Source organism: Osmerus mordax, chromosome 13 (assembly GCF_038355195.1).
Source record: "Osmerus mordax isolate fOsmMor3 chromosome 13, fOsmMor3.pri, whole genome shotgun sequence".
In the NCBI taxonomy this organism is placed as follows: Eukaryota; Metazoa; Chordata; class Actinopteri; order Osmeriformes; family Osmeridae; genus Osmerus; species Osmerus mordax.
Genome location: NC_090062.1, coordinates 1,493,032 through 1,507,103, shown reverse-complemented (window position 1 = coordinate 1,507,103; position 14,072 = coordinate 1,493,032). Strand labels below are relative to the sequence as shown.

General features: G+C 45.8%; 1 protein-coding gene across 1 annotated transcript in view; it reads left to right on the top strand.

The window, feature by feature from the left end:
- The first annotated feature begins 769 nt into the window (after positions 1 to 769).
- The window catches only part of cbfa2t3 (CBFA2/RUNX1 partner transcriptional co-repressor 3), a 36,728-nt gene continuing 23,425 nt past the window's right edge, over positions 770 to 14,072 (top strand). Inside the window, 1 exon segment of the mRNA XM_067248886.1 lies at positions 770 to 1,154. Within this exon segment, the coding sequence (XP_067104987.1) occupies positions 950 to 1,154 (205 nt within the window). The 5' untranslated portion in view covers positions 770 to 949.

The following is a 14,072-nucleotide window of genomic DNA, read 5'->3' as shown; positions in this document are numbered from 1 at the left end:
GCTGAGTGACCTCCCCTTGCTACACACACCCGCCGTTGCCTCACACACTGCTCTGAGAGAGAAAAGGAGTAAGGCTGTTTTGAGTACACTGGGGAGAAAGTGCTAGAGAGGAGAAGAGGGAGAGCAAGAGAAAGAAAGAGAGAAAGAAAGAGACAGAGAGACAGAGGTAGAGAGATAGAGAGAGGGGAGAGAGAAGGAGAGAAAGGGGACTGGCAGAAGGAGGTCACCGCTAATTACATGTGTCAATCCAGAGTCACAGAGTCATGGATGACAAGAGAGACCGGTATAGTGTGGAGACTGGTGTGAAGATTCTTGAAGGACTACAACTGTGTTGAAGTAACCCATTCACGGAACATCTGAGAGGAAATTAAAATAGGGAAAAGAAGAAGAAGAAAAGAAGAAGAAGAATTAGCGGGGGCGCCTATTTTCCGTTTCTCTGAATATCAGCAGCCATGTGCTCCTGCTGTAGCCGCGGGCTAAAGCTGCTGCTAACTCTCTTATCGTGAGAGCCGTGTGTCTGTGGCTCACACACTGATCTGTCTATCCCAGCTTGCCAAGAGAGAGAGAGAGAAAGAGAGAGAGAGAGAGAGAGAGAGAGAGAGAGAGAGAGAGAGAGAGAGAGAGACAGTAAGAGAACGAGAGAGGAGAGAGCAGAGACAGAGAGAGGATTCCAGCTGTCAAAGAGGAGCAGGTCACCTGACCATCTGGGAAATCCTTTAAACAGACACTGGTGCTGTCAGGACTGGTGGACAGGAGGTACACACAGCAGAGAGGATTGGACTGGACTGCTGTTTGCTCGGTCACAGTAAGAACACTGTCTGTACAGGTTTTCTTTGGACAATACCATCAGCTCGCAGGACCCGTAGTCTTACAGTAGTCACAGGGGAGCAGTAGACTGTGTCCAGGCTGTAACCGTGAAGGTGCTGGTAGAGGGACTGGAAGAGGGACCATGTCCACCAGAGTTCAACTGGAGCACCTGAGGAGGGACAACCCTGGAAAGGTCAAGACCCCCACCCCACGACTTCCTGCCCGAGTCCCAACTGTCACTCTGACCAATCACAGGCTGCTGATGGACAAAAGGAACCTTCACAGTCACCAATCAGGCGACAGAGAGACAAACCTGGCAAACCACAATCATCAAAGAGGCCGTGAAGGTAGGAGGTTCTTCCTTTCCAGCTAGACCAATTGCAAATGAACCATTGTGCTTTAGCTATGAGCAACAAGAACAATTTCAATATTTTATTTCTGTTCCAATCCATTTCCATTAGCACTCTAGTAGTTTCTGTATCTTCCTTACCCCGACTGCTTAACAAGTTCCTACACCTTGTTCCCACTGTGGAGTGGTGGCAGGACACCCACCTCTGCAGAGAGGCTCCTGTAGGTTGTGTGCATCCGTGATGAGTGACAGCAACCCCTCCTGCTGTCAGGCCTTCTCATTAAGTCTGAGTGATTGACAGGTAATCAGATTGTGTTGAGTTAGCGCCGCATGCTACAGAACAAGGGCATGGAAGTTAGCTACACAGTGAGCGTTGGCACAGTAACTCGGGTGAAAGTTCCTGTGTTTTTGAGTGGAGTTTTTAAGGACAGAGTCATTGACACAACCACTTGTTCCTGTAATTAAAGTGAAGGAGTGAAACCGTGATATGTGACAGACTGCTTCAACTTGAGCAGAGATGTGTTTGTACACGTGTGGCACACAAACTCACACATTTGGGAAATTTGGTTTGTTTTTTGAGAGTGGGGGGACCGGGGACTTCCATAGGGTGTCCTCTGCCAGCTGGAGGCTGAGGGAAAAGTCCTCTCTCTCGGGTTGAGGGTTCCTTTATGGGGGCCTGGTCCTGGGTCTCTGGGGAGCCACAGTACACACACACACAAATACATACAAACAGAAAGCGACTCAGGACTATCAATTATACCAATAACACCTAAAGCATGGCATACCCATAGTTTGAGACATGGAGCATTACCATTTATCTAATCTAAGATCAAAGAGCATTAGATCTCCTAATTTCTTGCTTTCTTCTTCTCTGATATCATGGCTCACTTTCTCCATCCATCTCTCCATCCGCCCTTCTCTTTCTTCATTTGTCTCTGTCTTCATTTGCCTCTTTTATCTGTCCCCCGAGTGCATAGGATTGCAAGTCTGTTCTCAAGGACTTCAATTTAAAGAGAATCTGTAATTGATTCTTTAAATCACATAAATACTGGTGCCTTCAGGTTAAAAAAAACTTCACAAATCAGTGAGGAGGCCAGTTAAGAGACAGTTATGCATTGAAAACCACCAGACATTCCAGCTGCGTCACAGACAGTGTGGATATGTAAAGAGTGTGAGCCTTGGAGAGAGAGCGGCTAATACCCAACACAGAGCATTACCTGCGGCAGCTCCAGTTTCTTGGCAGTAATGAGCTTTGTGAACATTTCAACGATAAGGGCTCTATAATTAGGCTTAGTCAGAAGCGTACCCCTGTAATTCTGTGATAAAAACCCAGCAGAACTCAGGAGTAAACGTTCATTCAGTCCCTCAGCCCAAGCCTGTCTCAACCCAAGCCGCCCAGGCTGTTCCTCCTTCCCATCCTCAGCCTCAATCTTCCAGCCTCCATCTCTGTCCGAGCCTCTGTACCAGTCCCCCAGCCTCCATCCCAGCCTCTGAACCAGTCCCCCAGCCTCCATCCCAACCTCTGAACCAGTCCTCCAGCCTCCATCTCTGTCCCAGCCTCAGTCCAGGCCATACACTCTTTGTCTCAGGCAGGATTAGGGTTAACCCCCCCCTCCGAATTCAGAAATGTGGAGGGGGGAGGGGTGTCTAAAGCTTGCAGTTTAGTAGTCATCCCTAAGTGTGGACTTTTTATATTTTACATGTAGATGTAGTGTGTGTGTGTGTTTGTACATGAGATATTTGTACACGAGAAAGAGAGAGTAGGAGAGTATATGAGTGTGTTTATGAATGAATATTTATGTGTTTGTTGGGGGGGATTTTAGCAGACTAAAATCTGATGGTTTAGTAGTCATCACAGCAATCGTTTTGATATTTTATATGTAGATGAAATGTGTGTGTGCGGTGTGTGTGTGTGTACCTGTGTGTGTGCCTGTGTGTGTGTGTATGTGTGTGTGATGCATTGCGCAGGCTTCCTGTGAGGGAGCAGATGTCGCAGGGCTCAGGCACAGCTGCGGCAGGCGATAACCACGGTGGCAGGGAGATGTCGGCACGCTGGCTTCTCTCCCTGGGTCTTATCACAGCACACACGCGCACACACACAAATTTCACACAGCTATACAATGAGGAACTGCCACCCTCCAACACCAGCACACTCTCACAGCACGCCAAGAATAAGGAGGAGGGAGGGAGCAGTAAGAGAGGGGATTGGGGGAAGAGTGAGAAAGGGAGAGGGGAACAGAAAGAAGGAGGGGCTAGGGTGAATCTCAACTTTGAAGGAAGAGGTAGAATGCAATCATGCCAAATTCCTGCAGTATTATTGACTTCATAAAAGCTGCTGTCCTGATACAATTTAACTGTAGGGAAACTGAATTTCTGCCTGTTATCTCTGGTGTTCCCAGTAGAAGGTCGGCTCCAGAAGTTGGGGATGTGTGTAGTGCGGGGGGGTTCCTGTGGTGCCTCTGCTCAGTCGTGGCATGTTAACACCACACCAGCATCACAGCTGCCTCCCACCAGCAACCAGGAGGGTGAGAAGCAGATGAGTCCGTTCTGGATGGAGACACGAGAAGGAGACAGGGCAGGATAAAGATGGAGGCTGAAAGAAGGAGCCTTTGAGAGTGAAGGGGGCTGAAAAGGAGAGAGAAAGAGTGGCAGACAGAAAGAGAGAAAGAGGGAACAGGGGGAAAGAGAGAATGGGTAAGAGGAAGGAAGGATGGGAGGATATAGAGAGAGGTGGGGCAATAGAAAGAGAGGTAGTGGAGAAGATAGACTGAGAAGGAGGGGAGGGAGAGGATATATACAGCAGTTATCCTCTCTATTTCCTTAGCGCCAGCTTTGCGGTTTCTGTGAGGAACAGATGTTCACAACTTGATAAAGTACCTCATCCCCCTCTCCTCGCTATCTTCAGCCCCAGTACCACCAACTGTCTGCACATGCACAGATACACACACACCCACAAACACATACACTTACACGCACACATAGTACATACCCAGACATGTTTTCTCTTGTCAACGTGCACACAATAACGACTTCTTATGGATATACACATAGAGGTCTACACCTTATAAAGAGCATCAGGACTGGTGTGCTAAGATATGATGTAAATACAAAAAATATGTTAAATGTACCTGATCTGCTACAGTAAAGATGATAAGCATTAAATGCAACAAACTCCACAGGTACAAGGGCAAATCAAGAGATTAAAATCAATTCTATTTTTATTTGGAGGATATCACCAACCCATGTCTGACCGTTACTCAACCATGTCTGACCGTTATTCAACCATAACCTCTCCAACTACAACACTGTCATTCAGGAGATATAATCCTAATAATGTCTGCTATATAATATAATATAGATGACATCTGTAATAAATACAGCAGTACATATATATTTTTTAGGTCATGAATACCAAATAGTTCAGAGGTTCAAAACAGTTTGAATGTAGATTACAATTTAATAAATTAAAATAAGCTTTAAACACAGCTATTGCACAAAAGGTTTAATTAAAAGGTTATTTTCAACACCACACCACAAACAAAGAGGCTACCTCAGATGAAACACGTCCATGTCTGTCTTCTTTTTCTGCGTCTTTCACTGCTCATCCCTACATAGCTTGAATGTACATGGCAAGCTTAATGGTAAGTGAATGGCAATGTGGGCTTGTGAATGTGGATCTGAAAGAGAGGAGAGCACAATGGAGTCACCAGCAGCTCCAGAGGAGCTCTCAGGCGGCTCACGCCTTATCTGTCCCCGGCACGCCACCCTGAGACCCACACTATAGGGCAGGATTTACTATGTGTGAGAGTAGGAAACCAAGCAGACCTTCACTGAATTCACATGCACAAAAAATCTCACATATACACACAGAGTGCATCTTGTACACACACTCAAACATACATGCACTCGCACACACACACACATTCTCAGCCTCTCACTCCACAGCCTCAGACCGGTGTTCCTCGCTCTGACACACACCATCATTTCCATACCAACACAATGACCAAGAGCCTAATCAATCCAACTGATCTCAGCACAGTCCTCAAGCTTCATCAGATACAGTCAATATACAGCCAGGAGAGAGGAGGGGAGAGGATGTGTGTGTGTGTGTGTGTGTGTGTGTGTGTGTGTGGGAGGGGGGGCGTGAGGAGGAGACAATAGTGAACAATAGGCTGTTTGCTTCATTAATGTCATGAAAGGGAGAGTTCATGGTCTGAGGACACAAGCCAGAAACTAGGGAGTCCATATCGGGGAGAGAGATACAGTCCACCTTGTGTCTCTGTTGTGTGGAAAGGTTTATCAGACATACCACATGGAGGGCCCTGGCACACCAGCCTGATCACTCAACAAAAGGCCAAATTAAGAAACGCGAGAGAAGCTCGTTCATTTTTAGAGCGAATGACAAGCCGTCTACTGGTATTCCCAAGGAGAATAGTCCTCCGTCAATCATTGAGTTGTCACGGTGACAGGAATCCGTTTTTTGGCCGCACCCCCTGTCCCTCTCCATGTCACTCATGCCTGAACTCCCCACCTACACACACACCTACGGTACCTACACCTCTCACCTGTGTGAAATAAATAGGGCCTTGGTCTTTCACACACATGCAACACACCCACACACACACATACAGGTTAACACGCACTGTTAGTGTGGAGACTGAAAGTGGTCGTGAACAGTCCATCACTTCTTCAGACTCTTTATCCATCTCCCTGACAGCTACATTCCCAGCATACAGTCCCGTATGGAACCTCCAACAGGCCTGATCGGTTCGACACAAATTTGCGTGTGCTTGAGTGCATACGCATGAAAGTAGAACTTGTGAGTGCCTGCATGTGAGTGTGTATGTGTCGGTTAAACTCTCCCTCGTACCCCTATGTCAAATCAGAGGCCAAAGGTAGGCAGCACACCACTTTATCCTTCTGGATCTTTCTCCAGCGTTTACTGAATAACCCAGGTGTGCGTTTCCCTGGTTGCTTTAACGTCAACATTATCACCGCTGGCTGCTGTGTCCTGAACGCACCCCTGCTCGCCCAGCCAGGCTGGTGAGACAGGAGCTGGTGGAGAGCAGCTGTCTCTGTGTACTTTACTACCTGGCTATGTTTGTTCTGGGGAGGTCAAAGGAGCATTAGCTTTGTCTCCGTTCTCCCTCTCCCTCCATCTCAGCCTGGAGAGGAGGACACAGGTGTGGGCAGGTGTAGAGTTCTCAGCCAGTAAAGAGTCGAGCACACCTGCTCTTCCCAATGACAAATGAATAGCGTACTTCACTAGCCTATCCAGTGATAATTGGAAATTGCCTATTCCGATTAGCCAATTATACTGGGTTTCAAACCATTCGAAATATTGTTTATCGAGGAGCAATTGAGGGTGAAGTGCGACGTGTGTTAATCATCTGTTTGTAGAGTCTGAAAGGTTGGTAGTTTTGTTTTCGTTTTTTTACTGTGTAATGTAGCAGGGCACTGTTTCATGGTTAGATTGCCTAGCGACGGGTCATGTGTAGTTAACTGTAGCCTGCTTCTATTGTTTGCCGATACGAGGAAACAGCGCCCCTCACGGGTAGACATCGGTACATAAGTGGCAGAACGGCTTATTCTAGCAAAAAGCCCTCTGGTCAAGACTAGCCGTTTGGGCTGTATTTGACCCAAGGACAATGGTGTGGCATTTACCTTATGCTCAACAGGGCTGGACTGTACAAGTACAATGTTTTGGTTAGAATGTTGCATTATCAGTAAATGTTTTTTCCCAGTCAATTATCAAAAACTATAGAAAACCGAAAGGTGTTTAAATGTGTGAAATGTTTGAGCTCACAATAGTGTTTTTATGTTCATGCATATTAACAATGGACTGTACCTTTATATTGATTGCAAATGGAACAAGAACAATTTTACGCGCGAAGTCAATGATATTGCATGAACCATGCAGCAAGGGAGACAGAGAGGGAGACAGAGACATAGACAGAGAGAGAGAGAGAGAGAGAGAGAGAGAGAGAGAGAGAGAGAGAGAGAGAGAGAGAGAGAGAGAGAGAGAGAGAGAGAGAGAGAGAGAGAGAGAGAGAGAGAGAGACCCGTACGCATCCTACTCCAGATGGTGTTTTAAACGCACACAGAAGGCTACGGAGAGGATAGATGAGAAAGAGAACACCCAGAGACTGCGCACAAGACCCGCGTCAGCTCAGAATTATCGAAAACAAAAGAGACTGACCAAAATATAAAATGAGCAAAAACAAAGTGATGCAAGGGGACTCGACAAATGATTAATGCTTTGGAGTGACAGGAGTTGACTACACCACCTCAAGCCTATTTGTTGGCGGGGAATGAGCGGTCCTTCGTACGGGAACAGTTGGCAGATCGGCTGTCAGTGACGGTCAAAGAAGCGTGGCCGAGCAAGATATATCATATGGCATTTTCGCTATTAAAGTAAACGATGCGAATTTAACGGATGTACTAAAAACTTGTTAGTGTAAAATTATTCAGACTGCTGTGTGCCAAACAAAGGTTCGAAAGTTGTTGATACGGGAGTAGCGCTCGGAACAAGAGGATCCATGCCAAAATTAATTTCATATTTTTACATGGGAGATATCGCTCGTACTGTCCAAGGATTTGTGAACTCGATTCTCTGATCATTTCAAGATAATACAACGATTGTCTTTTTTATATTGTTGGGGAAGGTGAGCACAAATGTTATTACAATAGCTGAAAACAACACGTGTTTTTTTTCCACATTTTGTGATCATAAAATGAGATATAAACTAAAAGCTTGTATTTAGATATCTGGTATGTTGTGATCTTTCTTCAAGATAAGCTGTTGGTTTTTGTATCATCGAAACGGACAGTAGGCTAAACCAAAGACTTCATTTACTTTAGGCAACCAGAAAGCTCCGGCTACGCGAAATATTTTTTCGCTTTATAACTGAGAATTGAATTACCTCATAATTTATTGAACCGAAAAGTTGACACTGCTTCAGATCCAAAGGAACACATTTTTTTTGACTGACTACATGTGTCGCCCTGACGTATTTCTCTCTGTTTCAATAACAAAGAAAAGGAGTAACAACACCTTTAATAGTATCCAACAATAGTCCACTGCGGTTTTCTTCTTTTTCTTCTTCCAAATAATGAGGATTGGGGCGTTATAACCGTCTTTTGTTAATTTGCTGTGGATTATCTTCGCTGCAATTACCTCAATTTGACCTCGACCTTCAGAAAGTAAGTGAAATTATCACTGATTATAATAGAAACGACTTTGACTTGATTTTATGTGAATGCGCTTTGAGAAATTAGTTTTTGGTTACGTGTTTGTAAGTATTATGGTATGTAGTAACCATGAATAGCATTTAGGCATGGTGCCACAGACTTGAAGTTGGTCGACTTTATTATGGGTATCCATTCGTATCGACTTTATAGGCCTATACCCGGCTAATATAAAGTGTGGGTAGAACATCATGAAGCAGTCCACGTTCCATGACACATATCTCTGATACAGGCTATAAACTTACAAATTCTAAACTCCGCATTTTGCAGTTAAATTAGTTGTTAATCGATAGGCTGGAAGTCCTCCCTTCTGTTTACTGCAAAGTTTCCTGAATTGTCAGTGTTTTCTGTAAGATTCAGTATAGTTGTAGTTAATTATTTAGAGAGAGAATGGCAAGCACAAGGTTCCTGATCATATTTGTCATTCCCTTGTATCTATTTATGTTATTGTATGTCAGCGTACAGTAAACTGACAAATATATGTTTTAGAAGTCACAATATTTCTCTATAAACGAAAGCCACAGTGTAAATAAGCCTATACAACCATTATGTAATATACAGGAGACATTTCTCTACAAATCTCTTTTAGTCTTTTAGGGGGGCAAACTCTTTATCCTGGCCTATAAAGGACACAGGTATTTAAACACTACAGTGTTTTGTTCTACACAAAGTATTGGAAATCTGAAAATTACTGTTAAAAGTTAGGGCAGCAGGGAAGGTTATTGCTCCACATGTTCACCAATGTTTCATGACGACTTTTGAGTCATTCCACTTTTCGTTAACGTTGTAAAATAGGGAGAAGACTTTATTGTGTGTTTTCCGTGTTGTGGCCTATTGTACGTGACATTAAGTGTTAATGCTACCCTTAGGAAAAGGCAACCACATTAGCACCTCTGGGTGGACCATACGTCAGTATGCCCCTCAATGTTCCAGAAGCGATGGCCCTCAACCGAATCCTACTTTCGCAGTCCACAGGTGAGAGACAGCTGCTTGACAGCCCTCTCAGCCGCCCCACCCGTCTCTTCCCGTAGCTGTGGTGATCAGGCTTGCTGCTAATATTCCATTCTCAAAACAGCACTTCTCTGTTTCAAGGCCAAAAATGTAAACATGGAGCTCTTTTTGTCCCAGCCCGGTCATTGATGCAGCAGTTGCAGGGCAGCGTTGTAGGAAAGAGTAACTTCAATTTAAAGAAGTCTAATACTGCTCCATAATTTTCTCCATGGCTCCATCAGAGGCCATTTTCCGTTCGGGACAAGAAGTTACTATTTAATTGGCCCTGGTAAAACACAGGATAAATAATTAAACAGCTGATAATAGTTTCTCCACAATGGATGGGAGGTCCATAGGTGAAACCACACAACGGCGTCCAGCATTAAACACACACACACCTACCATTCTGCCTGCCCACCACAGACCTTATGAAGGCAGATGTTCCCACTTCATCACTAAGTAGCCTCTCTTAAAGCCCTGCCATTCATTACCCCTCTGCAGTGTTTATCTATTCTGCACTAGCCCACAGCCGTATGGACCACATCTCTTAATGTGCACATGGAAAAATACCACAGGAGTGGTATTAAGATGAAGACATTCCTATAAAGAGATAGGTTGAAGCTGTGGTGCCAAAGCCACAGGTCAATATTGAGATGTTACATTAGAGCTTCACAAAAGCCCCAAGGCTTTTACACTGTAGGCTCTGTCTCTTTGAATTGGAGGATCTCTTTGAACAGATGGATACAGAGACGGAGAGACAGGCCTGTACAGCAGAAATGATCAGTTTCAAGGCTTGAGAAGAACATTCCTCTCTTAGACCTAGCTGTAGATGATTGCATGACACTGGGTTAGTGAAAGTTATGTTGTGGTTTCGGTATACAGTAGGAAGTGATAGCTACTGTGGCTGTGGACCTTGCTGTACCAGATGACAGTGTCAGAGACATGGGACTGTAGGGTGTGTGTTTGTGTGTATGTTGTGTGCGTGTGTGTGAGAGGTAATTATTGTAATCGGAGTGCGGGCGATGCAGGTGAAGCTGGCCGTCTCCTAATTAATGAGAGAAGCAGATGGCCATGGGTGGGCGGGAGCTGGGAGCATGCAGGCGGACGTCAGAGACAGACTGAGTTGAGTGTGTGTGTTTTTTGTATGTGTGTATGTGATGTGTGTGTGTAAGAGGGAGGGATAGAGTGTGAGTGTGTATTTTTGTATGCATGTGTGTGTGCTGTGTGTGTGTGTAAGAGGAAGGCATAGAGTGTGTGTGTGTGTGCAAGGCATGTGCATGCACCTCTGGGTGTGGTGCGAAGAGGTCAAAGAGGTAAGTGAGGGTCAGCCGGTCAGCAGAACACACACAGGAGACACCTGGGCAGGCAGGCAGGCCAAATGGCTGACGAGGGTCACACACTGCCTGGAGGTGTGTGTGTGTGCTTCAACATACTTACAACCAGCAGCCCACTGTCCTAGAGACTTCACCTGTAAGCAGCAGTCAGCTTACCCACTCAACCTAATTCCTAATGCACTAATACCACTGAACAATTACACAAACAGGACACGCAGACACAGAGAGGCACAGCCCAGCACATACAGTGAATGTGCCTGTGTATCTCTGTGGGTGGACCAGAGACTTCCGTTTAATTTATTTGTCTCCCTGCGACAGGGGCCCTTGCTCTCAGATTAGCTCAACATTAGCAGCCAGAGAGCCTATTGGAGCACCAGCCTTGTTCTCAGAGAGGGGCCACTCATCTCACACTGAGATGCCTGCTCCAGAGCTGCTAAATAAGAAGTAGAAGTATTTTTTCATGTTATTCTCTGGCAGCCTGAAAAGTACCCGAAAATAAATGAAAAGTGCAGCAGCAGAAAAATCCATATCTTAGGTAACAGGAGTGTTCTTTGTGTGTGTATGTGTGTGTATGTGTGTGTGTGTGTGTGTGTGTGTGTGTATGCACACGTGTACGCGAGTGTATAAAGGAGAGATAAATGGATACAGAGACAGCCAGGCTAGGATGGTGTTTTAACTGGAAACCTTGTTAGTCCAGTATTATGGGTTCGAGCTAAGTATGTTATGGTAAAAGCATTCAGCCACTATGTTCTTATTTCAGATTGAGAAGTCTTGGACCAAATGTACCAACTGCATAACTGTGGCAGAACTGTGGTTCCGGTAGTGTGGGCTGTGGACAGATGCAGCCCTGTCATGGGCCTTAAGTGGGGACAGCTTGGCAGGCTTGGCTGCAGTCTTGCCAGCTCAGCTAGCCCACAGTGGCTGACCAGGGTTCAGTCACCAGCTGCTGGTCCATTGCTATGGTTTCATAGCTGTTTATTCATCTAAACAGCGGGTGACGTTGTGGGGGTGACGGTAGGGTTAGGGCTCTCCATGTCTAGTCCTAGGGCTAACTCTGAGGTTGATGCTAGAGATAGCTGGAGGTGGGAGGAAGCTGGAGTGGGTACCAGCTTCCAGGCTCTGTGAGAGAGCTGTGAGAGCTGGATGCTGAAGTCTGCTCCACATGTGTTTGACATTACTGTGACATGGCGGCAGGGGCTCTCTGGGGAGAAGGAGAATGTCAGAGAGCGCAGAGAAGACATCCAGCTCCCAAACATCTGGCCTAATGAGAAACACATCATCTGACTGGCTGTCTGACTGGCTGGCTGGCTATCTCGCTGAATGGCTGTCTGACTGTCTGACTGGCTGTTTGTCTGTCTGACTGACTGTCTGACTGGCTATCTCGCTGGTTGTCTGGCTGGCTGGCTGGCTGGTTGACTGGCTGACAGAAGGAGCTGGACAGGGGAGCTGTAGGAGCTGGGACAGGGAACATGCAGACCAAACTAAGCCACATGAACATACACACATACAGCTGACACGGTGATAAATGGGTACACACAGAGGCACAATCACACACTATACACAGAGGAAGACCAAATACCCCCCATATTCCCCTCATTTGGCACTGTAGGATGTGTGTGTGGACCAGAGACAGACACAGGACACAGCTGCTCTAATCTGCTCTGCACCGACCACTTTCTAATCAGGCTGCAGACGTACGGGCAGGCAAGGGAAGTGCATATCACAGTTCCTCTCTCTCTCTCATTCAATGAGTCCTTCCTTCCCCTTCCCACCTCGCCCTTTTCTTGCCCCATTTTCGCCGGCACAGAGAGGGTACTCAAGGCTTGAGATGGAGTTAAAGTTATTAAACGGTACACAAACTGTCCTCCACAAACACCTCTTTGTTCTGTGTGTTCCTGAATGTATGTTACATGGTTTACACACCCAGGATGACTGTGGTAGATTGAGAGTATCAGAGTCTCCTCGACTAATGTTAGAGAATGGTGAAGTAAGACACAGATACAGTCGCTGGCTGGCTGTAATATAAATGAATGTGTGAGTGGTGACAGTCCCTAGTTATTTACAGCAAACGTTTAAGACTGAATTAGATCCAGGCAGCCAGATAAATGATGGACTGCTTGTTTGTTTTATATCAGAAAGTAGGTGACAACTCAGTATCACTCAATCTTGTCTACACAGTTCAAGAGAGATACAGAAAAACTGTTTTTTCATATGTTTTATTCATCATAAACTGTGGACTGCATAGATACACAGACAAATAGACACACACACAATCATCACATAGGCCTATATGGTAGCTGGTGGGCCTGGTTTGGTCAGGATATTGGTGTGGGTAATGTGTGTGCAGGGGGCTCCTTTGTACTCCATAAATCAGCAGCAGCAATGACGCAAGACACCGAGAGCAAACACATCAGCTCTGGACTCCAGCTGGCTAGAGAGAGTGAGGGAAAAAGAGAAAGAGAGAGCGAGAGAAGAGCAGCTGTCAGGCCCCTATCGTACACCTGTCACGCAGGAAGTCAGCTCCCGCCACTGTTTCCTGGATACGCCTCCTAAGCCCAATTCTCCACTGCCTCCTGAGATAGATAGGACAGAGAGAGAGCGAAAGAGAGAGAGAGAGAGAGGGTTGGAAATATGTAGAGAAAAAGACAGAGAGAGAGAGAGGATCAGTGAAATATGAGAAATGGGAACTAACGGGGTGAGTCAAAGAGAGAAAGAGGAAGGTGAAGAAGGCTCACATCGCTTCATTATATGGCAGCCAAACAAAGTAAATAAGGCTCAGGGAAAATAAATAGAGATTTTCTCATGCAATCCTTTCTCATATCCACCACCATATATATAAACAATGTGTGTGTGTGTGTGTGTGTGTGTGTGTGTGTGTGTGTGTGTGTGTGTGTGTGTGTGTGTGTGTGTGTGTGTGTGTGTGTGTGTGTGTGTGTGTGTGTGGGTGTGGGTGTGGGTGTGCGTGTGTGTGTGTAAAAGATATGAGGATGTTTGTGTCAGTGCTCTGTGAAAGGCAGGTCACTGTGTGTGTCTGTGTGTGTGTCTGTGTGTGCGTGTGCATGCATGTGCTAGTGTGTCTGTGTCGACTGCAACTCTCCCACAGAGACAGTAGTCCAGCATGTCCACAACTGAAGAATATTCCCACGCTCACCCCTCCTCATCCACACCCGCATGACCAATCTGAACTTAGCCAGATGTACTGTAGAACACACACCAGTACTGTTACTCTCACCACATGAATCTCTTTTCTCTATGTCTGTTTGCTATCTGTCTTTCTCTCTTGGATACGGACGACAGGAAATGCTGCATTCCTCCACAGGAAGTGATCTCAGACAGAGCTCATT